The 26,756-nt window shown below is 44.9% G+C and overlaps 1 protein-coding gene across 1 annotated transcript in view; it reads right to left on the reverse strand.

Annotated features, from left to right (window-relative positions):
* Nucleotides 1–3,111: 3,111 nt before the first annotated feature.
* LOC124552588 (multiple epidermal growth factor-like domains protein 10) overlaps nt 3,112–26,756 on the reverse strand; it is a 112,719-nt gene continuing 89,074 nt past the window's right edge. The window contains exons 7-8 of the mRNA XM_047126913.1: nt 15,920–16,027; nt 3,112–3,643 (exon numbers count right to left, since the gene is read on the reverse strand). Coding sequence (XP_046982869.1) covers nt 3,471–3,643; nt 15,920–16,027 — 281 coding nt within the window. The 3' untranslated portion in view covers nt 3,112–3,470. The remainder of the gene's footprint in view (nt 3,644–15,919; nt 16,028–26,756) is intronic.

Here is a 26,756-nt window from a genome sequence, read left to right on the forward strand (position 1 = left end):
GTTTGTCCTTAGGATGTTGTTTGTTGTTGTGGTCTTCTGTCCTGAGACTGGTTTGATGCAGCTCTCCATGCTACTCTATCCTGTGCAAGTTTCTTCATCTCCCAGTACCTACTGCGACCTACATCCTTCTGAATCTGCTTAGTGTATTCATCTCTAGGTCTCCCTCTCTCCACGCTGTCCTCCAATACCAAATTGGTGATCCCTTGATGCCTCAGAACATGTCCTACCAACAGATCCCTTCTTCTGGTCAAGTTGTGCCACAAACTTCTCTTCTCCCCAATCCTATTCAATACCTCCTCATTAGTTACCTGATCTACTCACCTTATCTTCAAAATTCTTCTGTAGCACCACATTTCGAAAGCTTCTATTCTCTTCTTGTCCAAACTATTTATCGTCCATGTTTCACTTCCATACATGGCTACACTCCATACAAATACTTTCAGAAGTGACTTCCTGACACTTAAATCTATACTCGATGTTAACAAATTTCTCTTCTTCAGAAACGCTTTCCTTGCCATTGCCAGTCTACATTTTATATCCTCTCTACTTCGGCCATCGTCAGTTATTTTGCTCCCCAAATAGCAAAACTCCTTTACTACTTTAAGTGTCTCATCTCCGAATCTAATTCCCTCAGCATCACCCGACTTAATTCGACTACATTCCATTATCCTCGTTTTGCTTTTGTTGATGTTCATCTTATATCCTCCTTTCAAGACACTGTCCATTCCACTCAACTGCTCTTCCAAGTCCTTTGCTGTCTCTGACAGAATTACAATGTCATCGGCGAACCTCAAAGTTTTTATTTCTTCTCCTTGGATTTTAATACCTACTCCGAATTTTTCTTTTGTTTCCTTTACTGCTTGCTCAATATACAGATTGAACAACACCGGGGAGAGGCTACAACCCTGTTTCACTCCCTTCCCAACCACTGCTTTCCTTTCATGCCCCTCGACTCTTATAACTGCCATCTGGTTTCTGTACAAATTGTAAATAGCCTTTCGCTCCCTGTATTTCACCCCTGCCACCTTTAGAATTTGAAAGAGAGTATTCCAGTCAACATTGTCAAAAGCTTTCTCTATGTCTACAAATGCTAGAAACGTAGGTTTGCCTTTCCTTAATCTTTCTTCTAAGATAAGTCATAAGGTCAGTATTGCCTCACGTATTTCAATATTTCTACGGAATCCAAACTGATCTTCCCCGAGGTCGGCTTCTACCAGTTTTTCCATTCGTCTGTAAATAATTCGCGTTAGTATTTTGCAACTGTGACTTATTAAACTGATAGTTCCGTAATTTTCACAACTGTCAACACCTGCTTTCTTTGGGATTGGAATTATTATGTTCTTCTTGAAGTCAGAGGGTATTTCGCCTGTCTCATATATTTTGCTCACCAGATGGTAGAGTTTTGTCAGGAGTGGGTCTCCCAAGGCCATCAGTAGTTCTAATGGAATGTTGTCTATTCCCGGGGCCTTGTTTCGACTCAGGTCTTTCAGTGCTCTGTCAAACTCTTCACGCAGTATCGTATCTCCCATTTTATCTTCATCTACATCCTCTTCCATTTCCATAATATTGTCCTCAAGTACATCGCCCTTGTATAGACCCTCTATATACTCCTTCCACCTTTCTGCTTTCCCTTCTTTGCTTAGAACTGGGTTTCCATCTGAGCTCTTGATATTCATACAAGTGGTTCTCTTTTCTCCAAAGGTCTCTTTAATTTTCCTGTAGGCTGTATCTATCTTACCCCTAGTGATATGCACCTCTACATCCTTACATTTGTCCTCTAGGTATCCCTGCTTAGCCATTTTGAACTTCCTGTCGATCTCATTTTTGAGACGATTGTATTCCTTTTTGCCTGCTTTATTTACTGCATTTTTATATTTTCTCCTTTCATCAATTAAATTCAATATTTCTTCTGTTACCCCTAGGATTTCTACTAGCCCTCGTCTTTTCACCTACTTGATCCTCTGCTGCCTTCACTACTTCATCCCTCAAAGCTTCCCATTCTTCTTCTACTGTATTTCTTTCCCCCATTCCTGTCAATTTTTCCCTTATGCTCTCCCTGAAACTCTGTACAACCTCTGGTTCTTTCAGTTTATCCAGGTCCCATCTCCTTAAATTCCCACCTTTTTGTAGTTTGTTCAGTTTTAGTCTACAGGTCATAACCAATAGATTGTGGTCAGAGTCCACATCTGCCCCCGGAAATGTCTAACAATTTAAAACCTGGTTCCTAAATCTCTGTCTTACCATTATATAATCTGTCTGAAACCTGTCAGTATCTCCAGGCTTCTTCCATGTATACAGCCTTCTTTTATGTTTCTTGAACTAAGTGTTAGCTATGATTAAGTTGTGCTCTGTGCAAAATTCTACCAGGCGGCTTCCTCTTTCATTTCTTAGCCCCAATCCATATTCACCTACTACGTTTCCTTCTCTCCCTTTTCCTACACTCGAATTCCAGTCACCCATGACTATTAATAATTTAGGTTAAGTAGTGTGTAAGCTTAGGGACTGATGGCCTTAGCAGTTAAGTCCCATAAGATTTCACACACGTTTGAACATTTGAACAAAATGGTTCTGAGCACTATAGGACTTAACTTCTGAGGTCATCAGTCGCCTAGAACTTAGAAATCTTAAACCTAACTAACCTAAGCACATCACAAAGATCCATGTCCGAGGCAGGATTCGAACCTGCGACCGTAGCGGTCGAGCGGTTCCAGACTGAAGCGCCTAGAACCGCTCGGCCTCCACGGCCGGCAGAAATACAATTATATTTTTTTTATGCAGCAGTTACCACATTTTTATTGAGAGTATTTAAGATCCATGTCCGAGGCAGGATTCGAACCTGCGACCGTAGCGGTCGAGCGGTTCCAGACTGAAGCGCCTCGAACCGCTCGGCCTCCACGGCCGGCAGAAGTACAATTATATTTTTTTATGCAGCAGTTACCACATTTTTATTGAGACTATTTAATTGTATTTGCAACTCACTTAGGTTGCATTCTTAACATAGTATTGTCTTTTTCGACTTACTATACCACTCCATGCTTCCGTGTGCTCTTGCTGCTCTAGAAAAAAAAATACGTTTTACATGATAAAATTTTATACAGTTTAACACTTTCGAACATTTTTATTACAATTACATAAGTACACTTGCAATTGACAGTAATACAAATACCATACCGACCTCTAGTCGAGTGTCAGTTCAGCGGTGCTCTTGTAACCGTGATGTGCTCCGTGACTCGTAATATGGGACGGATGCGCTTGGCGAAACACATTGTAAATACTAGTATCATCACCTTTTATCGAGGCGTGTGCATGATATTTATGGCATTTGACGCTATTCTTATAACGTAATTCGCTTTACACTTTATGTACACTATTTACAGATCATATGATGGTAGTTCTGTTTACCGAAACCAGTTATCGTTAGTAAACAAGATCCACTGCCAACATTTATATTTCATGCTATTGACATTTAATCACAAAAGCTCGGAATTCTGCAAAAACTCAAGTCGCCCGTCGGGTGACTGGCTCAGAATCCGGTGTCTAGTCTGTTCCTCGATTTCTTCCTTCCTCATCTCGTCCAGTTGATCGTCCATCTCCGATGCCGGGTCGAAAATACCGAAGGACGGGTTCACAAAAACACCGTCGCCTGGAACAGAGACACGACCAGGTGTTAAGTGTTGTTGGCAGACCAAATGCCATAGCGAAACATACACTACGACTCATTAAAATTGCTACACCGCGAAGATGACGTGCTTTAATTTTTTTTTTTTTTTTTTTTTGTCATCAGTCTACCGACTGGTTTGATGCGGCCCGCCACGAATTCCTTTCCTGTGCTAACCTCTTCATCTCAGAGTAGCACTTGCAACCTACGTCCTCAATTATTTGCTTGACGTATTCCAATCTCTGTCTTCCTCTACAGTTTTTGCCCTCTACAGCTCCCTCTAGTACCATGGATGACGTGCTGCAGACGCGAAATTTAACCAACAGGAAGAAGATGCTGTGATATGCAAATGATTAGCTTTTCAGAGCATTCACACAAGGTTGGCGCCAGTGGCGACACCTACAACGTGCTGACATCAGGAAAGTTTCCAACCGATTTCTCATACACAAAAAGCAGTTGATCGGGGTTGCCTGGTGAAACGTTGTTGTGATGCCTCGTGTAAGGAGGAGAAACGCGTACCATCACGTTTCTGACTTTGATAAACGTCGGAATGTAGCCTATCAAGATTGCGGTTTATCGTATCACGACATTGCTCCTCGCGTTGTTCGGGATCCAATGACTGTTAGCAGAATATGCAATCGTTGGGTTCAGGAGGGTAATACGGAACGCCGTGCTGGATCACAACGGCCTCGTATCACTAGCAGTCGAGATGACAGGCATCTTATCCGCATGGCTGTAACGGATCGTGCAGCCATGCCTCGATCCCTGAGTCAACAGATGGGGACGTTTGCAAGACAACAACCATCTGCACGAACAGTTCGACGACGTTTGCAGCATCATAGACTATCAGCTCGAAGACCGTGGCTGCGGTTACCCTTGACGCTGCACCACAGACAGGAGCGCCTGCGATAACGTAATCGACGACGAACCTGGGTGCACGAATGGCAAAACTTCATGAATCCAGGTTGTGTTTACAGCGTCATGATGGTCGCATCCGTCTTTGGCGACATCGCGGTAAACGCACATTGGAAGTGTGTATTCGTCATCGCCATACTATCATATCACCCGGCGTGATGGTATGGGGTGCTATTGGTTACACGTCTCGGTCACCCTTGTTCGCATTGACTGGACTTTGAACAGTGGACGTTACATTTCAGATGTCTTACGACCCGTGGCTCTACCCTTCATTCGATCCCTGCGAAACCCCACATTTCAGCAGGATAAGGGACGACCGCATGTTGCAGGTTCTATACAGGCCTTTCTGGATACAGAAAATGTTAGACTGCTGCCCTGGCCAGCACATTCTCCAGATCTCTCACCAATTGAAAACGTCTGGTCAATGGTGGCCGAGCAACTGGCTCGTCACAATACGCCAGTCACTACTCTTGTGGTATCGTGTTGAAGCTGCATAGGCAGCTGTACCTGTACACGCCATCCAAGCTCTGTTTGATTCAATGCCCAGGCGTATCGAGGCCGTTATTACGGCCAGAGGTGGTTGTTCTGGGTACTGATTTCTAAGGATCTATACACCCAAATTGCGTGAAAATATAATCACATGTCAGTTCTAGTATAATATATTTGTCCAATTAATACCCGTTTAGCACTTGGATTTCTTCTTGGTGTATCAATTTTAATGGCCAGTATTGTATTATTTGACGATCAGCAACTGTTCCATACTATTCGCCGAATGAGAATTTTATGACATCTGCTGCAGTGGGTACGGCCGTATCGCTCAAATGTGACGTGAAAATTTGTGCCGTGCCGGATCGCGACTCGAACCCGATTTACCCCACTTGTAGCCAGCGGTCGCCTTAACCAGATCGACTACCCGTGCACGCTTCCTCGCCCGGACCAAACCTTCGTACTTGACAGTCCACGCCTTTATACAGGACGATTCAAAACCCCTACCGACGTCGCTTCAAGCAACCCTCAGTATTACGTCGGTTGGAAGTTAAACAGTGGCAACATTGCTGTGGAGACACTATACAGTCGCTGACAGCACACGTTGTTGACATACCTACCTTACCTCCGAGCAAATGGACTCGCCCGTCCCACGTCACCGGCGTGCGCACAATCTAGGGAAACACAGTCACTTGTGAGCGAGCGGTCTAACGTAGCGGTGTCAATGTGTTTTCGAAACAGGGACGAGCAGGTGGACGTGGGCCACATCGTACGAGCCAACACTGAAACGCCAATCCAACGAATAGCATCATTATGGATCGCCACGAAAGTCGAAAGTGCTTCAGAGCCCCAGTATGGTGAATGTTACGGTGATTCTCGTGTACGACTGTGCCAGAGGTCGTACAGCACGACAGTGTCATCAAGGTCTTCAAGAGGCTGGTGGGGAATCGGCATTGGCGTACAGAACAGTGGCACGTTGGCTAAAAGCCTTCAACGAAGGTCGGCAAACTGTGGCAGACATGCATCGGGCAGGTCGTCCTAGCGTCTCTGAAGAGGTGCATGCTGTCGCCGCGTTAGTGGACAGTGATCGACGCCATACGATTCGTGAGCTCGCCCACGAATCCGGATTAGCGCATACCACTGTGCTTCACATCCTGAAGGAACGTCTGGGCATGCGAAAAATTGCATCACGATGGGTTCCGCATGACTCGACGGAAATGCAGAAATGGATGCGTTACGACGCTGCTCAGACGCACTTTGAGCGCTACCAGCGTGAAGGAGAGGCTTTCTTACGCCGTATCTTAACACTGGATGAGACATGGGCCACATCGTACGAGCCAACACTGAATCGCCAATCCAACGAATAGCGTCTTTATCGATCGCCGCGAAAGTCGAAAGTGCGTCAGAGCCCCAGTGTGGGAAAGTTACGGTGACTCTCGTGTACGGCTGTGATGGTGTTATCCTAACGCATTACGTTCCTCCACGGCAGACCGTCAATGCACAGTACTACTGTTCGTTTTTGGCGCATCACCTGCGACCAGCTTTGCAAAAGAAGCGGCGACACTTTCTGCGCAACCCAGCCATCATGTTGCACGACAATGCGCGGGCGCATACAGCGCAAGCTGTGGCTACTGTGTTAAGTCGATGGGACTGGGAAGTACTGTTCCATCCACCATACTCCCCGGACTTCAGCCCTGGTGACTGATTTTATTCTGAAGATGAAGGAACCACTTCGTGGCATTCGCTTCAGAACTGTTCCAGAGATTCGGCAGGCAGTAGACAGCTCTATTCGCACCATCATCATAACAGTCGCTGCTAACGGTATACTACGCCTTCCACATCGCTGGTAATGGGTTCTACACAACGCTGGTGACTACTTTGAAGGACAGTAAGAGGTGCAAACATATAACTCTTTTGTATCGGTTGTGAATAAATAGTTGCCACTATTTTCCAACCATCGTATATCTGTCCTTCAAATTGCACCTGGGAGTGTTCCGTAGCCTCTCTCTCGCTGTTCAAACTATTCGTCCTACAGAACAAATACACAGAACCTTTTTGTAGGAATTTTGATTTAGTTAGATTTTGCACTGAGATACTTTTACGCTAGAGGCCGTAGTTTTCGAGTTATTCAATAAAAGCGTACAAAAGTGACCTTCAGACACTCAGCCCCCACTGCTCAGGATTTCTGGTATGATGTTCGTGGCACTGTGTCCTACTATTGCACAAAAGCTTACGATGGTGCGAATTACTTACCACATTCGAACTTTTTTCGTCTTCATTGACTGGCCTTATTACGTACCGGCTTAGTCGAGATCTTACAAACTAAAATTTACATTTGTGTACATTTTACCTATTATTATTTTTTATTTTAACAGCAGAAAAAAAAACAATTACATCATTGTGCCTTCTGACTGCGACACTACTGTGCTTTAAGGGCTCAGTTTGATCGAATTGTCAAGGTAATTAGTGTTAGCGTAACGTTTACAAAAGTTGTTTTTCTTTCATTAACCTTACGGAGACTTTTAATTTAATAACGGAATAACCGACTATGCTGGTGTCGTAATACCCCATCAAATAGAAACGAAAACAGGTCGAATATTGGGAATAGCTCGCGTAGTCATAAGTTATTGTACGAGTCGTGTTTTTTAAGTAAGTACCGTTCTGAAATTTAAAAAAGGCGTGCTAAGATATCTCAATGATTTTATTTCTACATGAAAGCCAGTACCTTAATCTACTTTTCTACATAATTTCCGTCAATATTGAGGCACTTGTCATAACGTTTTACCAGTTTTTGTATACCCTCCTCATAGAAATGTGACGCCTGACTTGTTAACCACTGCACAGTTTTTTGGGACAGAAAAAGAGTATTGCTTGTGGAATTTCTGCCTCGTAATGAGACAATCAATGCAGCAGCTTACTGTAAGACGTTGCACAATCTGCGCCGTTCAATTCAGAACAAAAGACGTGGCAAGTTGAGCAAGGCCCTCGTTTTGCTGCAAGACAATGCCCGTCCGCATGTGCCGAATCAGACCAAAGATCTCATCACATCTTTTCGATGGGAAACTCTAGATCATCCTCCGTACAGCCCCGTACTTGCTCCCAGTGACTACCACCTGTTCCTGCACTTGAAGAAACACCTGGGCGGTCAGCGTCTTCAATGCGATGACGAAGCCAATACAGTGGTGATGCAGTGATTAACAAGTCAGGCGGCAGACTTCCGTGAGGAGGGTATTCAAAAACTGGTACAACGTTATGACAAGTTCCTCAGTATTGACGGAAATTATGTAGAAAAGTAGATTAAGGTACAGGATTTCAAGTAAAAATAACATTATTGAGATATCTTAGCATGTCTTTTTTTAATTTCAAAACGGTACTTACTTAAAAAACACGCCTCGTACGAAGGTAAGAGGGAGTGCTACGAACAACATACTACAAATCCTAATTGGTGGGGTGCAGGTGCGTTTGAAAGTCATTTTTGTGCGTTTCGTCCGAATAACTTGAAAACCTTGGCCTCCAGCAAAAGCATATCGCAATATAAAATTTATCTACATTGCATTTCTTATAAAACTTTGCCGTTCTTTGCATGTAGCGAGCGCGAGTGTATGAAATCCACCGTTTGACTTTTGAAGGCCAGATATAGCGTTGCGGGTTTGATAAAACGACATCGGTAGGGGCAGCTCAGTGACTGCCTCACCCACTCACCCTATATAATATTCTTATACATGTATCTCATGAAATTCGCATTCAACGAATAATTTCGAATCATATTTCATAAAGCTGCTGATGCAAGTATCGTAAGCCCAGACGGCCAATATGAGCTTAAAGAGAGACGTACATAACAAGGGCGTCCATAGTCGAGGACAAGGAGGAGGGGGGGGGGGGGGGGGAGGGGTTTCCATGGCCATGGCCACGCGCCACTTCAATCCCCCCCCTCCCCCCAACTTACAGGGAGAGGAACATATATATAGTGTAGTCAGGTATTTTTCTTCAAAGGAAGTTATTTAAAAGACGATATTACGCAGGTTTTTTAGTAGGATAGTAACTGGAACCTTTTTATGTATACTAACAAGTCACCATTTGTCTTCCCGAATATTAAAGGTATGGTCGCCCTTGGTACCGAAGAGTACTATATAAGGACATGGACTGTGACACATTGAAGGTCTGGGTGAGGTCGGAAAGCGTGAACGTACAGCCAAGGTGGTGAAGATGACCGCTCACGATAAACGGTAAATGCGGATTCAAATCCATTCCGACACAGGTTTCGTATGTCAGAAGTAGGTAATACGTCTATGTCGGCTATTCGTTTAACGACGTCGGTGAGTGTCGTGTGACCTTCAAAACACAGCAGACTTTTTATAAGTGCACCATATTAAAAATCGACCATCTCCAGGAGAGATCGCGCTGATAGCGTATTAACATCAACTGCAGCCGTATCCAGCTGAAGCGTCTCATTTACGATTAGATGTCCTACAACTATCAAACTAATGTGGCGTCGATTGCCGCGTCACACCTTCTGCTCGAAATACTTGCAAACACTTTCCGTGACATTAAGATCGGATGATTAACCCCACTGGGGAGAATTTCCTAAAATGCTGAAACACGTGTTTCTTCATTTCTGCCCGAGGAACCAAATACCAATTTTGTCTAGCTTCAAAAACGACCTAAACAGCGACATATTTTCAAAAAGCTTTTCATTCCGTTACGGGTGTATTTTCAAAACTATCCATTCTCTAACGACAGTGTCCGCCCCCGGTAGCTGAATGGTCAGCGTGACAGATTGTCAATCCTCTAGGCCCGGGTTCGATTCCCGGCTGGGTCGGGGAATTTTCTCCACCCAGCGACAGGGTTCGTGCTGTCATCATCATCAGCATCGTCATCATCATCATCATCATCGCCTGCAGGTCGCCGAAGTGGCGTCAAATTGAAAGACCAGCACCCGGGGGGTCCCTAGCCACACCCACACGATTAAAAAAAAATCTAAGGACAGTACAAGATCAAGACTCGCTGCAGCTTTCAAGTTTCTGTCCTTGATAGTCTTCGCTGGGAGAGGATGGTTAGTGAATTAGTCGGAACACTGCCTTAGGAGATAGAGAATAAGATAACGTCAGGAAATGTACAAAGAAGTCGCAATGCAAGAAAACCAGCAGAGACTCCCAGATGTCGATAAACATAAACTGATGTGACGTACAGCGAATAAACAGAAGGAAAGACGTGTTATTATACAATTACTCGATTAAAGGACAAGCACGGGAAGCATTCACATACGTTACATGTCTCGAAGTTATGCGTGCGAAGCGATTTAAAACGGAAAGACAGCATAAACCTAGTCGTAGAAAAGGTATTTACATAATCGACACCCATTCGAGGAATCCCCGGCAACTGCAGCCCATCCACGAACGGGGTAGCTCAGACAACCTAGGTCGATCGATGCCTCTACATTCGTGTTGTCTTCGTTGTTTCTCGTAGTTGCAGACACAGAAGGTTCCTGTACTGGAGATGAACGAATCTAAAGTTATTAGCGAAAACCTGGATAAACTGAAACAACCAGAGGTTGTAGAGAGCTTCAGGGACAGGATTAGGGATTAATAAGACTGGGGGAAAGACAAACATTAGAAGAATTGGTAGCTTTGAGAGATAAAATAGTGAAGGTAGCAGAGGATCAGGTAGGTAAAAAGACGAGGGCTAGTAGAAATCCTTGGGAAACAGAAGAGATATTGAATTTAATTGATGAAAGAAAATATAAAATTGCAGTAAATGAAGCAGGTAAAAAGGAATACAAACGTCTTAAAAATGAGATCGACAGGAAGTGCAAAATGGCTAAGAAGGGATGGGTAGAGGACGGATGTAAGGATGTAGAGGCGCATATCAGTAGCGGTAAGATAGATAATGCGTACAGGAAAATTAAAGAAACCTTTGGAGAAAAGAGAACCACTTGTATGAATATCAAGAGCTCAGTTGGAAACCCAGTTCTAAGCAAAGAAGGAAAGCAGAAAGGTGGAAGGAGTATATAGAGGGTCTATACAAGGGCGATGTTCTTGAGGACAATATTATGGAAATTGAAGAGAATGTAGATGAAGATGGAATAGGAGATATAATACTGCGTGATGAGTTTGACAGAGCACTGAGTCGAAACAAGGTCCTGGGAGTAGACAACATTCCATTAGAACTACTGACAGCCTTGGGAGAGCCAGGCTTAGCAAAACTCTACCATCTAGTGAGCAAGATGTATGAGACAGGCGAAATAACCTCAGACTTCAAGAAGAATATAATATTTCCAATCCCAAAGAAAGCAGGTGCTGACAGATGTGAAAATTACCGAACTATCAGTTTAATAAGCCACGGCTGCAAAATCCTAACACGAATTCTTTAGAGACGAATGGAAAAACTGGTACAAGCCGACCTCGGGGAAGATCAGTTTGGATTCCGTAGAAATGTTGGAACACGTGAGCCAATACTGACCCTACGACCTATCTCAGAAAATAGATTAAGGAAAGGCAAACCTACGTTTCTAGCATTTGTAGACTTAGAAAGCTTTTGACAGTGTTGACTGGAATACTCTCTTTCAAATTCTGAAGGTGGCAGGGGTAAAATACAGAGAGCGAAAGGCTGTTTACAAATTGTACAGAAACCAGATGGCAGTTACAAGAGTCGAGGGGCATGAAAGGGAAGCAGTGGTTGGGAAGGAAGTGAGACAGGATTGTAGCCTATCCCCGATGTTACGCAATCTGTGTATTGAGCAAGCAGTAAAGGAAACAAAAGAAAAGTTCGAAGTAGGAATTAAAATCCATGGAGAAGAAATAAAAACTTTGCGGTTCGCCGATGACATTGTAATTCTTTCAGAGACAGCAAAGGACCTGAAAGTGCAGCTGAACAGAATGGACAGTGTCTTGAAAGGAGGATATAAGATGAACATCATCAAAAGCAAAACGAGGATAATGGAATGTAGTCGAATTAAATCTGGTGATGCTGAGGGAATTAGATTAGGAAATGAGACACTTAAAGTAGTAAAGGAGTTTTGCTATTTCGGGAGCAAAATAACTGATGATGGTCAAAGCAGAGAGGATATAAAATGTAGACTGGCAATGGCAAGGAAAGCGTTTCTGAAGAAGAGAAGTTTGTTAACATCGAGTATAGATTTAAGTGTCGGGAAGCCGTTTCTGAAAGTATTTGTATGGAGTGTAGCCATGTATGGAAGTGAAACGTGGATTATAAATAATTTAGACAAGAAGAGAATAGCAGCTTTAGAAATGTGGTGCTACAGAATAATGCTGAAGATTAGATAGGTAGATCACGTAACTAATGAGGAGGTATTGAATAGAACTGGAGAGAAGAGGAGTTTGTGGCACAACTTGACTAGAAGAATGGATCCGTTGGCAGGACATGTTCTGAGGCATCAAAAGATCACCAATTTAGTATTTGAGGGCAGCGTGGAGGGTAAAAATCGTAGAGGGAGACCAAGAGATGAATACACTAAGCATATCCAGAAGGATATAGGTTGCGGTAGGTACTGGGAGATGAAGAAGCTTGCACAGGATAGAATAGCAAGGAGAGCTGCATCAAACCACAACAACAACAACCTCTGACAATAGATTACATGTACAACTGCTACAGTTGTTAAGACTGTAGGGTAGGAAACTTTCAAAGATGGTAGTATGGACCAAAAAAAACTTAAAACGGTAAACATGGGCTCTAAAATGAGTACGTGAGTAGCTGCGAGGACTTGTTCAATACAGGTGAGGTGTTTCACACTAGTGGGGATGAACCGGTGATCGTGGCTCCTGAGGTATCCATTTTAGATTCCGCGTTGACCAGACTTTTTTCTTGGTTTGGTCCATGCTACCACCTCTGCAAGTTGTGTGCCCTACAGTCTTAGCAACAACAGTAGCAGTACATGTATTCCACTGTAAGAGGTATCAAAACGGTTTTCGCTTATAAGTTTCGACTTGTTCATTTCCGGAAATGGGTTCGCATGTAAAACTTTATCAACTAAATCCAATCTACACCCGCCAGCAATGTGCAACGCCCTGTGCAAGTTGTATAGATTGATTACCGTCATTTTCAACTGTAATGAAAATCTCATTAAGACCACACGCGTTTCGCTTTATCCTGAAGCATCTTCAGTGGTCACTGTAACAATATGGTCTTTTGTTTCTTACAATTTTGTTTGCCGAGACCATGAGCAGTTTGCATGCTTTACTTACTGCTATAAACAGAGTTAATTCTTATCGTTACTTACGGTTTTTTTTCTTATTTACGTCATCCCTCCTGTTCTTCCACATGTAAGACTTAAGCGCACGGTACTTCGACTGCACTAAACATATTCACGATTCTGTGTGTTGTGAAGAACCATTCTGAGACGTGTTTCGACTCGTGCTACACCTTGTGTTTAAATTGCGTTGGTTTTCCTTTTCTTCCCCTGACATGTTTGTTTGATATGTTGTCTGTTATTAAGTGGCTGCTTGGTTGTCTTTTCCCTCTGCTATCGATATCTGCGTTTTTGCTTCTGGGAAACTGCTATGGAGGAAGTGAGATCTTTGACCGATTGTAGCCTCGTGTGGTGGCGCAGAAGTAGGGGCGTTGTACGCAGAGAGTCTGGTGGACACGGGAGGGCAGTGTGGCTCTCCAGGGCGGACCAGAGGTGGTCGCCACGTGATGTATGTCGGTTGTTTGTAACGAGCGGGTCGAGGTGACGGAAGAGCTCCCCACGTGTTGGTTGTATACAGAATCGCCCCACGAGTAGTTGCTGTTCATTTCACCTTGGTGGGAGTTAAAAGGCTTCTTTAAATCCCCCATTTCAACACTGGAGTTTAAAAGGAGACACCTAACATGAAGGAGCGGTCACTACCCGTCAACGTTGCAGGGAAGACGTGAACTCCGCTGACAGCGTGTTGTCGCGTGACCGTGGCGTGTTGGGTACGCTGGCGACGCGTGCGCGGTCGGATGTGTGGAGGTCGTGTACTGCCTGTTCGAGCATAATTGCAAGTTAAGTTCGTGGAAAGTTTAATCATTAAGTAATAAGTTTGCGTAAGCAGCGTCTCTTCTGCCTTGTGGCCTCCAGCGACCGGGTTTCCTGTCCCTGGCACCGGTGTAATTGAAGACAGTGATCTTTCCTCCACCTCTCGTTACTGCCCGATGGGAGGTGTAGTTTTGGCAGTTCAATTGTTTCGCTATTCTGTCGTGTGTTATGAGTAAAATCATGCTTCTTGTTGGTTGATCATGTGGTCGCTCATTCAGGACTGTGTGGTGTAATGTTACCTTGCACGAGGTTAGCTCTAATTCTGTCGGCGAGTTAAGCCATCTTATAACAAGTTTTCGCTGGCTAAAAGTCGGTTCAGTGACCAGCCTGAGAGTGGCAATTGTGTTTACGGGCGTATTTAAATTGGTCAGTATTCTGCCTAGCCTGAGCATCCCTGAGTGGGTGTTTCGTGGCCGCCTTACACGGGTCCGTCATATCTGTTACGTTCTAATGATATTCCAGGACGCTTTTGTTTAAAAAATTTTAAATTCCTCAAAGTTTGTAAATTCCTTTAGTTGCCATTAATCGTGTGTTTGCTGAGACCTGTTTATTTTTATTTTTTTTTTTTAATGGCGGTGTTGGTAGCTTCACTACCTCACCGTACTTTATTAACAAAGTTCTGTGTTTACTTTAGTAGCCTGTTTACTAATGTTCGTTAAATTTTTTAAACTGTTGTATTGCTATAAATTACCTGATTGCCGCTAGCGGCGTGTTTTGAATGGTTGTTGATTGCCGTACTGCTAGTTTCTGTAAGATATGAATAAAACATTTGTGTGTGAAAATCTCAACTCGACAGTAAACTGCTAGAAGTTTGGCCCCGTTTCCCGACTTGTGGTGTGGCTTGTAGTAACCGTAACCACTGTGTGTGTGTGTGTGTGTGTGTGTGTGTGTGTGTGTGTGTGTGTGTGTGTGTGTGTGTCACATTCACACATCGCACTTTCGTGTGTTTTGTTTTGCTATTCTGGGATGCGTTCATCTATTGTTTGTTTTGGTAGTGGGCGAACGCAAACATACGAAATGGTGAGATGAGAAGAAAACTATATCGTTACCGTGGGCATTCAAGAGGATTTATAATAAAGCGAAACGTGTTTGCTCTTAGTAAAACCTTCATTGCAGTTGCAAAAAGACGGTAATAAAAGTACACGACTTCGGTATTGTTTGCCAGTCTGGGAAACCTACCAGACAGTGTTGTTAGAGGACACAGGGAAGATCCAAAGAAAAGCAGCACGTTTCGTTACAGTTCCATTCAACAAGTGCTACAGCATCACGCAGATGCTCAGCCAGCTGCAGTGGCAAACGCTGCAAGAGATGCTTGCTGCATCACGGTGTGGTTTAGAGCTTTAAAATTCCGAGATCGTACGTTCCTAGAAGATTCGGCTAATATATCGCCTCCTTTCCACCTAGGTCTCGCGAAAAGGCCATAGATCCCAAAGTAGGAATATTCCAGCCCACACGGTGGTGCGACGGCAATCATGCTTTCCGAGAACCATTCGCGACTGGAACAGGGTACAAAGTACCCTCCACCACACACCACAAGCTGGCTATGTAGATATAGAAACGCCCTCCACCACTCATCTTGCAGTGGCTAGCAGACTACAGTCGCAGATTTAGAGTGAACAGGAGATGAAGCACGAACATTGTTCTCACGGGTCGATAAGGAACAAAAAAGTAATTTTTTATCATAGTCGATTACAGCGCTGGTGTCACACACACTTCCTTCCTCGTGTAAAAAATCTGTTGACAACCATTGCTTCCTGGCGCGTCAGTGCTATTTAGGGAAAACCGGGAATAATTTCACAGTAACATCTGCGTGCAGAATGACTGAACCAGCGACCGTGACTCACCTTTGGCGACGTAGCTGCGTCTTCTCCGCAGGAAACAGCACACTACGATGGACGTAGTCGACATCAGGACCAGCAGCGCCGCTGCACCCGCCCCTCCTCCTATCATCCCTGAATGGAAAGTTTACTTAACATAGATGACACAAGCACTATCTCTATAAATACGAGGGTTAGTCAAATTAAAACCTTAAATTTGTTATACAAATCGAAATTTCCCGCTTTTATCCTTTTAAGTTGGTAATTGTGCTACAAACAGCGTGCAGATTGGCCTGCAGGTGACATCATAGTGCTGATGCACACATACCGTCGCAATATCAGAATGGCCGCCCCACTTGTGACTTGCACCAGGGAAGAACAGCGTTCTGTTATTCAGGTTTTGCGTAGTGAAGGTGTGAAACCTATTGAAATTCGTCGATGAATGGAGGTTCTGTACGGTGATGCATGTTTGTCACCGCAGCAAGTCTACGAATGGAATTGGAAATTTCCAAATGGTGTGACTTCAGTGGAAGATGCTCCTCGTCCAGGTCAGTTGTGACTCCACAGAACATTGCAGCAGTTGAAGCCATAGTGAAGGAAAACCGTGGAGTGATACTGAATGACACTGCAGCATGTTTACAGATTAGTCATGGGTCAGCACACCACACTGTGCATGATGTGCTCCAGTTTCACAAAGCGTCTGCATGATGGGAGCCACGGCAGCTGACTCCTGAAACGAGAGAACGACGTGTTGATACTTGCGAAGAACTTCTTCGGTGCTTTGAACGAGAAGGTGATGGCTTCCTTGCAAGAATCGTTACTGGCGGCGAAACCTGGGTTCACTTCCACCAACCGGAAACGAAGAGAGCGAGCAAGGAATGGCGCCATTCCTCATCACCAAAACCAAATAAGTCTCGAACAGCACCATCAGCAGGGAAGGTTATGCTGACTCTCCTTTGGGACGAAAAAGGTGTCATTTTGGAGCATTAGATGCCTAGAAGGGCCACTATCACCAATGCATCATACACAGATCTCTTAAAAAATTGTCTACGGCCTGCAATCAAACCAAAGCGACGTAGATTGCTGTCAGCAGGTGTCCTTTTGCAACATGACAATGCAAGGCCCCACACTGCCCGTACAACAGTTGAAACAATCACAGACCTGCATTTTGAGTGTCTTCCTCATCCACCATACTCACCAGACCTTGCCCCAAGTGATTTCCATATGTTTTGACCACTCGAAGATGTTCCGTTCTGATGAAGAGGTACGCTACGCCGTGCATGAGTGGTTGCGTGGATTACCAAAAGAAATTTTTTCTAAAGGGATTTATGCACTTTGTAAGCGTTGGAAGACTTGCATTGAGCGTGGGGAAGATTATGTTGAAAAGTGATACAGCTTTGTACCACTAGTGCACAATAAATAATATTTTAAAAAATATTTAATGTTTTCATTTGACTCACTCTCGTATATAGACGTGGACTAATGAATTTGATAAACAAGAATACTATCATAGGTATCAATTTTCTTGCAAAAATCAAGTAATTTCAAGTTGTAACGTAATGTATTCAGATAAGTTATATAAGTATTTGTGGAAACTGGTGCATCTAGAAGGAGTCGTGTGATTACAAAGAAATTTATTCCACAAATTAGGAACATGACAGTACTGTACATGCGCACCGGCCGTGAGTATTCAGTACAGTGTGAAGCCGCCAAGCTCTGCGAACGTCGTAGCAAGGAAATGAAAGAAGGTGTGGTTAAACTGTTTGGGAATACATGGTTTTCAGGTGGTTCCACAAGGCATCGGCTGTGGTCGGATTAGGATCAGAACGAACAAGTTGCCGACACACGATATCGCAGATACGCAGGCGGAACTTGTATAACATTATAGGTCGGGATTGATCTAGGAGGTCTTGAATATCTTATTTGTATCTGTCAATTGCTATGGAGAAATTGAGATTTGGGGGATTTCTTTATATAGTTTTGCGTGATTAAGTCCCGACGCAATGCAAAGCGATCTGTTATGTGTTACTTTCTGCTAATAAATCATATTTTTTTCTGATTACCGTTAAAATATAATGATGATAAATGTTTGAGATCATTTGGAATAATATTTTAATAACTATGTAGATGACGTGACGTTATTCGTTTACTTTTAGGAAAAAAAAGTGTGTTAATTGTGCGTTTATGGACGGCCAGTGTCGAGATTAGTGATTATTCCAGAAATAATTGATTTGACGAAGTTCAATTACACACAATCGTGTAGGGCGAATTACGAAATTGAAATTGGTTGTAGATGTATGCAGGTCAATTTCGTGACAGAGTGGTAAGCGTCGCGAGTGTGTCAGGGCATCAAGACTGCTTTCGCGCCGCGGATGGTTTGCTTTGAACTCGCAAAAATGCAATTTATGCTAATTCTTAATCATCGCGAAAGGGTACAATATTTGATAAGTCATTGTGGAGGAAGTAAGTTTGGAGAGAAAGATCGTTTTCAAAATCCAATATAAATCCTGGTGGTCGAAGTAGCCTAGCAACCCAAAAGCTCATACATGGTTATCATCAGAAACAGTGTGCTACGAGTATATTTCGTGCACACGTTTACACTCCATATCGAGGTGTGGATGATTTGTGTGCGCGAAATAAACATTTGAAAGCATTTGATTAAATAAAAAGAAAAAGTATAAAGAAGTTTATTCGTATATTTTGTTATTTCATGAACAGTGATACTTTCTTATAGTGGCGTAGAGCCTTACCTATTATTAATATTGTGACAGACTGGTCTTAAGTGCTCTCGTTATAAGTAGAGTTTTGGGCCTGATTCAGAGTAGCAGGTACTTAAAGTCTCAAAGATTAAGTGAAGAATAATACACTACTGGCCATTAAAATTGCTACAGACGCGAAATTTAACAGGCAGGAAGAAGATGCTGTGGTATGCAAATGATTAGCTTTTCAGAGCATTCACACAAGGTTGGCGCCGGTGGCGACACCTACAACGTGCTGACACGAGGAAAGTTTCAAACCGATTTCTCATACACAAACAGCAGTTGAATGGCGTTGCCTGGTGAAACGTTGATGTGATGCCTCGCGTAAGGAGGAGAAATGCGTACCATCACGTTTCCGACTTCGATAAAGGTCCGATTGTAGCTTATCGCGATTGCGGTTTATCGTATCGCGACATTGCTGCTCGCGATGGTCGAGATCCAATGGCTGTTAGCACAATATGGAATCGGTGGGTTCAGGAGGGTAATACGGAACGCCTTGCTGGATCACAACGGCCTCGTATCACTAGCAGTCGAGATGACAGCCATCTTATCCGCAGGGCTGTAACGAATCGTGCAGCCACGTCTCGATCCCTGAGTCAACAGATGGGGACGTTTGCAAGACAACAACGACCTGCACGAACAGTTCGACGTCGTTTGCAGCAGCATGGACTATCAGCTCGGAGACAGTGGCTGCGGTTACCCTTGACGCTGCATCACAGACAGGAGCGCCTGCGATGACGTAATCGACGACGAACCTGGGTGCACCAATGGCAAAACGTGATTTTTGCGGATGAATCCAGGTTCTGTTTACAGCATCATGATGGTCGCATCCGTGTTTGGCGACAGCGCAGTGAACGCACATTGGAAGCGAGTATTCGTCATCGCCATACTGGCGTTTCACGCGGCGTGATGGTATGGGGTGCCATTGGTTACACGTCTCGGTCACCTCTTGTTCGCATTGACGGCACTTTGAACAGTGGACGTTACATTTCAGATGTGTTACGACCCGTCGCTCTACCCTGCATTCGATCCCTGCGAAACCCTACATTTCAGCAGGATAATGCACGACCCCATGTTGCAGGTCCTGTACGGGCCTTTCTGGATACAGAAAATGTTCGAGTGCTGCCCTTGGCAGCACATTCTCCAGATCTCTCACCAACTGAAAACGTCTGGTCAAAGGTGGCCGAGCAACTTGTCGCCACAATACGCCACTCACTACTCTTGATGAACTGTGGTATCGTCCTGAAGCAGCTGTACCTGTACACGCCATCCAAGCTCTGTTTGCATCAATGCCCAGGCGTATCAAGGCCGTTATTACGGCCAGAGGTGGTTGTTCTGGCTACTGATTTCTCAGGATCTATGGACCCAAATTGCGTGAAAATGTAATCACACGTTAGTTCTAGTATAATATATTTGTCCAATGAATACCCGTTTACCGTCTGTATTTCTTCTTGGTGTAGCAATTTTAGTGGCCAGTAGCGTATTACACTTAAATAACGCTGCATCGAAACCCACTGTCTTTATACTATATTAAGCTAGCTATTCAGGTGATAACGTGGCCGTGTAGTTGTGTGTTGTTGACAGCAAATAGGTAAACACAAACAAACATTTCTCTTGCTCTGATGTCGACGAGGGAAAGAAGAGACGATAACGACGACATACGCGTATACATATACAAACGATAAAATATCGTGCTGCCTTACAATACGACAACACAGTGGACGTCACGGTAAACTTGCACACCAGAAAAGCGGTGGTACTCTTCGCTACATGGGGTCTGGCATTGTCCTATTGAAATTTGGTACGAGGAGCTGGTTGCGTAAAGGACACTTTTTCGGGTTCTAAACCTTCCTGATGTAGCAGATGCTGTTGAAATTGCTTTCAGAACGTAGGAGGCGTTACAGCCAATAAGGGCCCAGACTGTTACACTTTGTCCCCCGTGCCGCTTAACAATGCAAACTGCCCGACTGCATTCTCTATGGTAGCGTCTAACGCTTACCTCATTGGAGGGTGAGTTGACACGGACTCATCCAAAAACGCTATGTACAGTACGCCTGTGGCAAATTTTGCAGGCTGAGGCGTTCGCGCTTTCTAGTGAGTAGCACTGGACGAGTATTCGGAAGGAGAGCGGTTTAAATACGTGTCTGGACATTCACACTTTGATTTCTTCCAGTTTCCTTAAATCGCACCAGGAAAATCGCTGGAAGATTGTTTTTTACAGCCGGCCGCGGTGGCCGAGCGCTACTAGGCGCTACAGTCTGGAAACGCGCGACCGCTACAGTCGCAGGTTCGAATCCTGCCTGGGGCAATGATGTGTGTGATGTCCTTACGTTAGTTAAGTTTAAGTAGTTCTAAGTTCTAGGGGACTGATGACCTCAGAAGTAAAGTCCCATAGTGCTTAGAGCCATTTTAACCATTTTTTTTGTTTAGTACAAGACACATCCCACAAGGCTTGGACAGAAATATGGAAAAGGCACAAGCAATGTGTGCCTGAAAATATATTTAAAAAAATAAAAGAAAACACTAACCACACGGATGAAACGGAAATCGCTAGATGCGCTGTAGATGTACAGACTAACAAATGTATGAAGATAGTAACTGTTTTCAAAAGAACAGGTACCATTGATGAGCGAGCAGCTTCTCTAGAATAAATTATAATTAATTGAAACCCTTAGCTGCCGCCAGGTGTTGTTGATAAACCTCGATGGGGACAAATGGCTCAAATGGCTCTGAGCACTATGGGACTTAACTTCTGAGGTCATCAGTCCCCTAGAACTTAGAACTACTTCAACCTAACTAACCTAAGGACATCACACACATCCATGACCGAGGCAGGATTCGAACCTGCAACCGTAGCGGTCGCGCGGTTCCAGACTGTGGGGTCTAAAACCGCTTGGCCACTCCGGCTGGCTCGATGGGGACAGCTGAAATTCATCTGTTTAGTTGATGCAAGTTATGTTGACAATGATCTTCTACCCAGTGCTGTGGTGACTGACTGACTGTGTTAACATGCGGAGCAGCATGGTAGGCAATGTCTGCCGAACAGTGTCCTTTGAAACAATTGTGCCCACACCAGCACTGATCTCTGGTGTGAGATTTGTGTCCTCCGTGGCTCAGATGGATAGAGCGTCTGCCATGTAAGCAGGAGATCCCGGGTTCGAGTCCCGGTCGGGGCACACATTTTCAACTTTCTCCGTAGATGTATATCAACAACACCTGGCGGCAGCTCAGGGGTTCAATTAATTATCATTTAGACCAACAAATGTTTACAAGTTCAGAAAAACTGCAAGATTTATTCAGGGGAAAGAGCGTCACGAATTAAGCAAGTCAATAACGCGTTGGTCCACTTATGTCCCTGATGCAAGCAGTTATTCTGCTTGACGTTGACTGATAGAGTTGTTGGAGGGCCCTGTCTATAATGATCCAAACGTTCTCAATTGAGGAGAGATGCGGCAACCTTACTGGCCATCGTAGGGTTTGGTAAGCACGAAGACGAACAGTAGAAACCCCCGCCGTGTGTGGGCGGGCATTATCTTGCTGAAATGTAAGCCCAAACTGGCTTGCACAAAGGACAACAAAAGGGGGCGTAGAATATTGTCAACGAATCGCTGTGCTATAAGGGTACCGCGGACGGGAACCAAAGGGGTCCTAGTATGAAACGAAATGGCACTTCTGATTGTCAGGTCGTATGGGAGGGGGGGGGAGGGAGTGGTAGGGGGGGGGACACAGTCTGGTTGATATGACATCGCTGTCCGGGACGTCTCCATGCACGTCTTTGGGGCTCAGTTAGAAACGAAACTCATCGCTGAAGACAATTCTAGTACAAGCTGAAGACCTCAGATATAAAATTCCGAGAACAGGGAGCGTGGTGTTTGATATCCAAGGGGATAATAGAAAAGACTAAGGAAATCATGGGGGTACAAGTAGGGGATAAATATGCAATTAGGAGAATGGCCGAAGAGTTATGGCAACAGCAATGGGAAAATGAGGAGACGGCAAGAAGGGTATATCAACTACTGTCAAACATCAGGGAAAGGTTACAGATGAGCTACTTTGAGCCGAGCAGGGGTCTGCTGCACTTTCTTACAGGACATGGGCCGTATCCAACATATCTACACTCCTGGAAATGGAAAAAAGAACACATTGACACCGGTGTGTCAGACCCACCATACTTGCTCCGGACACTGCGAGAGGGCTGTACAAGCAATGATCACACGCACGGCACAGCGGACACACCAGGAACCGCGGTGTTGGCCGTCGAATGGCGCTAGCTGCGCAGCATTTGTGCACCGCCGCCGTCAGTGTCAGCCAGTTTGCCGTGGCATACGGAGCTCCATCGCAGTCTTTAACACTGGTAGCATGCTGCGACAGCGTGGACGTGAACCGTATGTGCAGTTGACGGACTTTGAGCGAGGGCGTATAGTGGGCATGCGGGAGGCCGGGTGGACGTACCGCCGAGTTGCTCAACACGTGGGGCGTGAGGTCTCCACAGCACATCGATGTTGTCGCCAGTGGTCGGCGGAAGGTGCACGTGCCCGTCGACCTGAGACCGGACCGCAGCGACGCACGGATGCACGCCAAGACCGTAGGATCCTACGCAGTGCCGTAGGGGACCGCACCGCCACTTACCAGCAAATTAGGGACACTGTTGCTCCTGGGGTATCGGCGAGGACCATTCGCAACCGTCTCCATGAAGCTGGGCTACGGTCCCGCACACCGTTAGGCCGTCTTCCGCTCACGCCCCAACATCGTGCAGCCCGCCTCCAGTGGTGTCGCGACAGGCGTGAATGGAGACGTGTCGTCTTCAGCGATGAGAGTCGCTTCTGCCTTGGTGCCAATGATGGTCGTATGCGTGTTTGGCGCCGTGCAGGTGATCGCCACAATCAGGACTGCATACGACCGAGGCACACAGGGCCAACACCCGGCATCATGGTGTGGGGAGCGATCTCCTACACTGGCCGTACACCACTGGTGATCGTCGAGGGGACACTGAATAGTGCACGGTACATCCAAACCGTCATCGAACCCATCGTTCTACCATTCCTAGACCGGCTAGGGAACTTGCTGTTCCAACAGGACAATGCACGTCCGCATGTATCCCATGCGACCCAACGTGCTCTAGAAGGTGTAAGTCAACTACCCTGGCCAGCAAGATCTCCGGATCTGTTCCCCATTGAGCATGTTTGGGACTGGATGAAGCGTCGTCTCACGCGGTCTGCACGTCCAGCACGAACGCTGGTCCAACTGAGGCGCCAGGTGGAAATGGCATGGCAAGCCGTTCCACAAGACTACATCCAGCATCTCTACGATCGTCTCCATGGGAGAATAGCAGCCTGCATTGCTGCGAAAGGTGGATATACACTGTACTAGTGCCGACATTGTGCATGCTCTGTTGCCTGTGTCTATGTGCCTGTGGTTCTGTCAGTGTCATCATGTGATGTATCTGACTCCAGGAATGTGTCAATAAAGTTTCCCCTTCCTGGGACAATGAACTCACGGTGTTCTTATTTCAATTTCCAGGAGTGTATGTCGATTTGGAAAACGGGCAACACCAGCGTGCGACTGTGGTGCTCCGGACGGAACACCCGAACATGTCGTCTATGACTGCACGTGATACGACGATGTGGCGCTCGAACTCAGGAACCAATCACCGAACAGAGATACACATGGACTAATACGACGTGCCGAGACCTTTAATGTCCTAAACAGTTTGGCTTGTGAAATATCCCAAAAGATCAGGAGGGATTTTATTAGAGACCGACATGGTTAGAGACCAAAGATAACCCGATGAAGACAAAGGTACACCTGCAAATGCCGCCGAGCGCGGAACTGGTTGGCCGCTTCACGACCGGAATCCACCGCGCTGCAGGACTAGGAGGGCAGGTGTATCATTCCCGGACTTGACATTATGCACTAGACTCCTTAGAAAGTAGTTACGCTATAATAATGTAAAATTAGAACACTAACATTACTAACATAGGTAGGGACTGCAGCGATTTTCAAGTAGATGGCCATCCCAGTGCCAGCACACGCTCACTGGGATTAGCTCATTGAGCAGGCCTTGATGGTAGGTTTGTATATCATCTGGCACACCTGTAACGCTGCAGGGTAGATTAGTCTTAGAATAACCCAGTGTAATTAACTAGTAAGATCTACCCTGTCCATAGGCAGTGCCATTAACCAATTAGTATAAGCTGCTTTGATATGTATGATAAAAGGACCCACTAATTAGATAAGGTGACGGGTTATTGTGTGAAACCAATGTTGTTGTTTATGAATCATTTGCATCATAATATTTCTTTTCAATTGTACTAATATCTTGTGTTAAAAAAAAAAAAAAGAAAAAAAAAGCTTAAGACATGGCAGCCAAGCCGACTAACTGCTTGCGTAAGGGCCGGTCGCAGACCAACGCGTTATTGACTTGCTCAACTTGAGAAGCTTTTTCCCTTGAATAAATTCTCCAGTGTTTTTGAAATTGTTTGTCTGTACATGTACAGCACATCTACCGCTTTCCATCCCATTCGGATACAGAAGGTGTTGCATCGACTTTTACGAAAACAATGCAGAAGCTAGACAAACATGCAGGTTGTACTGATGTATTTGACCAGGAAAGGCAGCTGCGCAGTGTCCTCAACACGCTACCGAAGAAGAATAAAGTCGTCTTCCGTTCTCTCCTATGGAAACGCTTGTTCACAGATACAAGCGAATAGTAGTGAACACTGGCGAATTGTGTGCTGAATGCGCATTGGCTCCGGGTTAAAGGTTGCTCAAAATCGAAAGTAACTTTTATAGAGAAAACGGATGTCAGCTCCCCGCCATATATGAGTATAAAAACCCACCTACGGAGTGCAAGGGATAATAAACAACTATTACTCGACCACAATATTATTGAAATTACAAATAAATCAATACCATTAGCTGCTGAAGGGCGTTGATATACATCAATGGGGACAGTTGAAAATGTCTGACCCGATCGGGGCTCGAACCCTGGATCTCCTGCTTACACGGCAGACGCTCTATCCATCTGAGCCACCGAGGGCACTGAGGATAGTGCGACTGCAGTGATTTGTCACCGGCACGCTTCCCGTGAGGTCCACATTCTCAACTTATAGTCTACACACTACATCCGTAGTGTCCCTGCCATTATACCCATTACACGCGGCACGCACCAAGTCCCGTAAGAGTTCATGCAAATTGTGTGCATCCGCACTGAAGGAGGTCATCAGCCGGTTAGCCTTAAACGATATGAAGATGGCATCTGTTCTTTCGGACATGTCATCTTCTTACAATATTATTGCACTTGGGAGTGAGGGCGATTCGGCTGGCTTATCTCGAGTTTTCATCGTGATATTTCACGAGGACACGTTGAACCTCTTAATAGTTGTGCATTTATTGTCTTGAAATCATTTACAACGCTATGCGCTTTCCTTAGTAACCAATGCACTGGTTTACTGTAACGCCACCTCATGTTTACGATAACGATAACGGGAGGAGAAGTAAAAAGACAACATGGTCGGATAATACCAGGAAGCGACCAGTTGCCACGCCGTAATATGTTGGTAAACATTCTCGTTCTGACGAAATAAATCTCGGGTGAACAGCCTGGTATGGGTGTGCATAGGACACAATATTTCGGCAATCGATCACGTTGCCATCAGGTGCGCTGATGTACTGACCGGCGGTGGGCCGGCGCCATGTATATATACCGGCTGATCAAAAAGTCAGTATAAATTTGAATAAATCACGGAATAATGTAGATAGAGAGGTACAAATTGTTGACTAGAACCAAAAACAAAAACAAAAGTTCAAAAAATGTCCGACAGATGGCGCTTCATCTGATCAGAATAGCAATAATTAGCATAACAAAGTAAGACAAAGCAAAGATGATGTTCTTCACAGGAAATGCTCAATATTTCCACCATCATTTCTCAAAAATAGCTGTAGTCGAGGAATAATGTTGTGAACAGCACTGTAAAGCACGTCCGAAGTTATGGTGAGGCATTGGCGTCGGATGTCGTCTTTCAGCATCCCTAGAGATGTCGGTCGCCCACGATGCACTTGCGACTTCAGGTAACGCCTAAGTCTATAATCGCACGGACTGAGGT

Source organism: Schistocerca americana, chromosome 10 (assembly GCF_021461395.2).
Source record: "Schistocerca americana isolate TAMUIC-IGC-003095 chromosome 10, iqSchAmer2.1, whole genome shotgun sequence".
NCBI classification, from domain to species: Eukaryota; Metazoa; Arthropoda; class Insecta; order Orthoptera; family Acrididae; genus Schistocerca; species Schistocerca americana.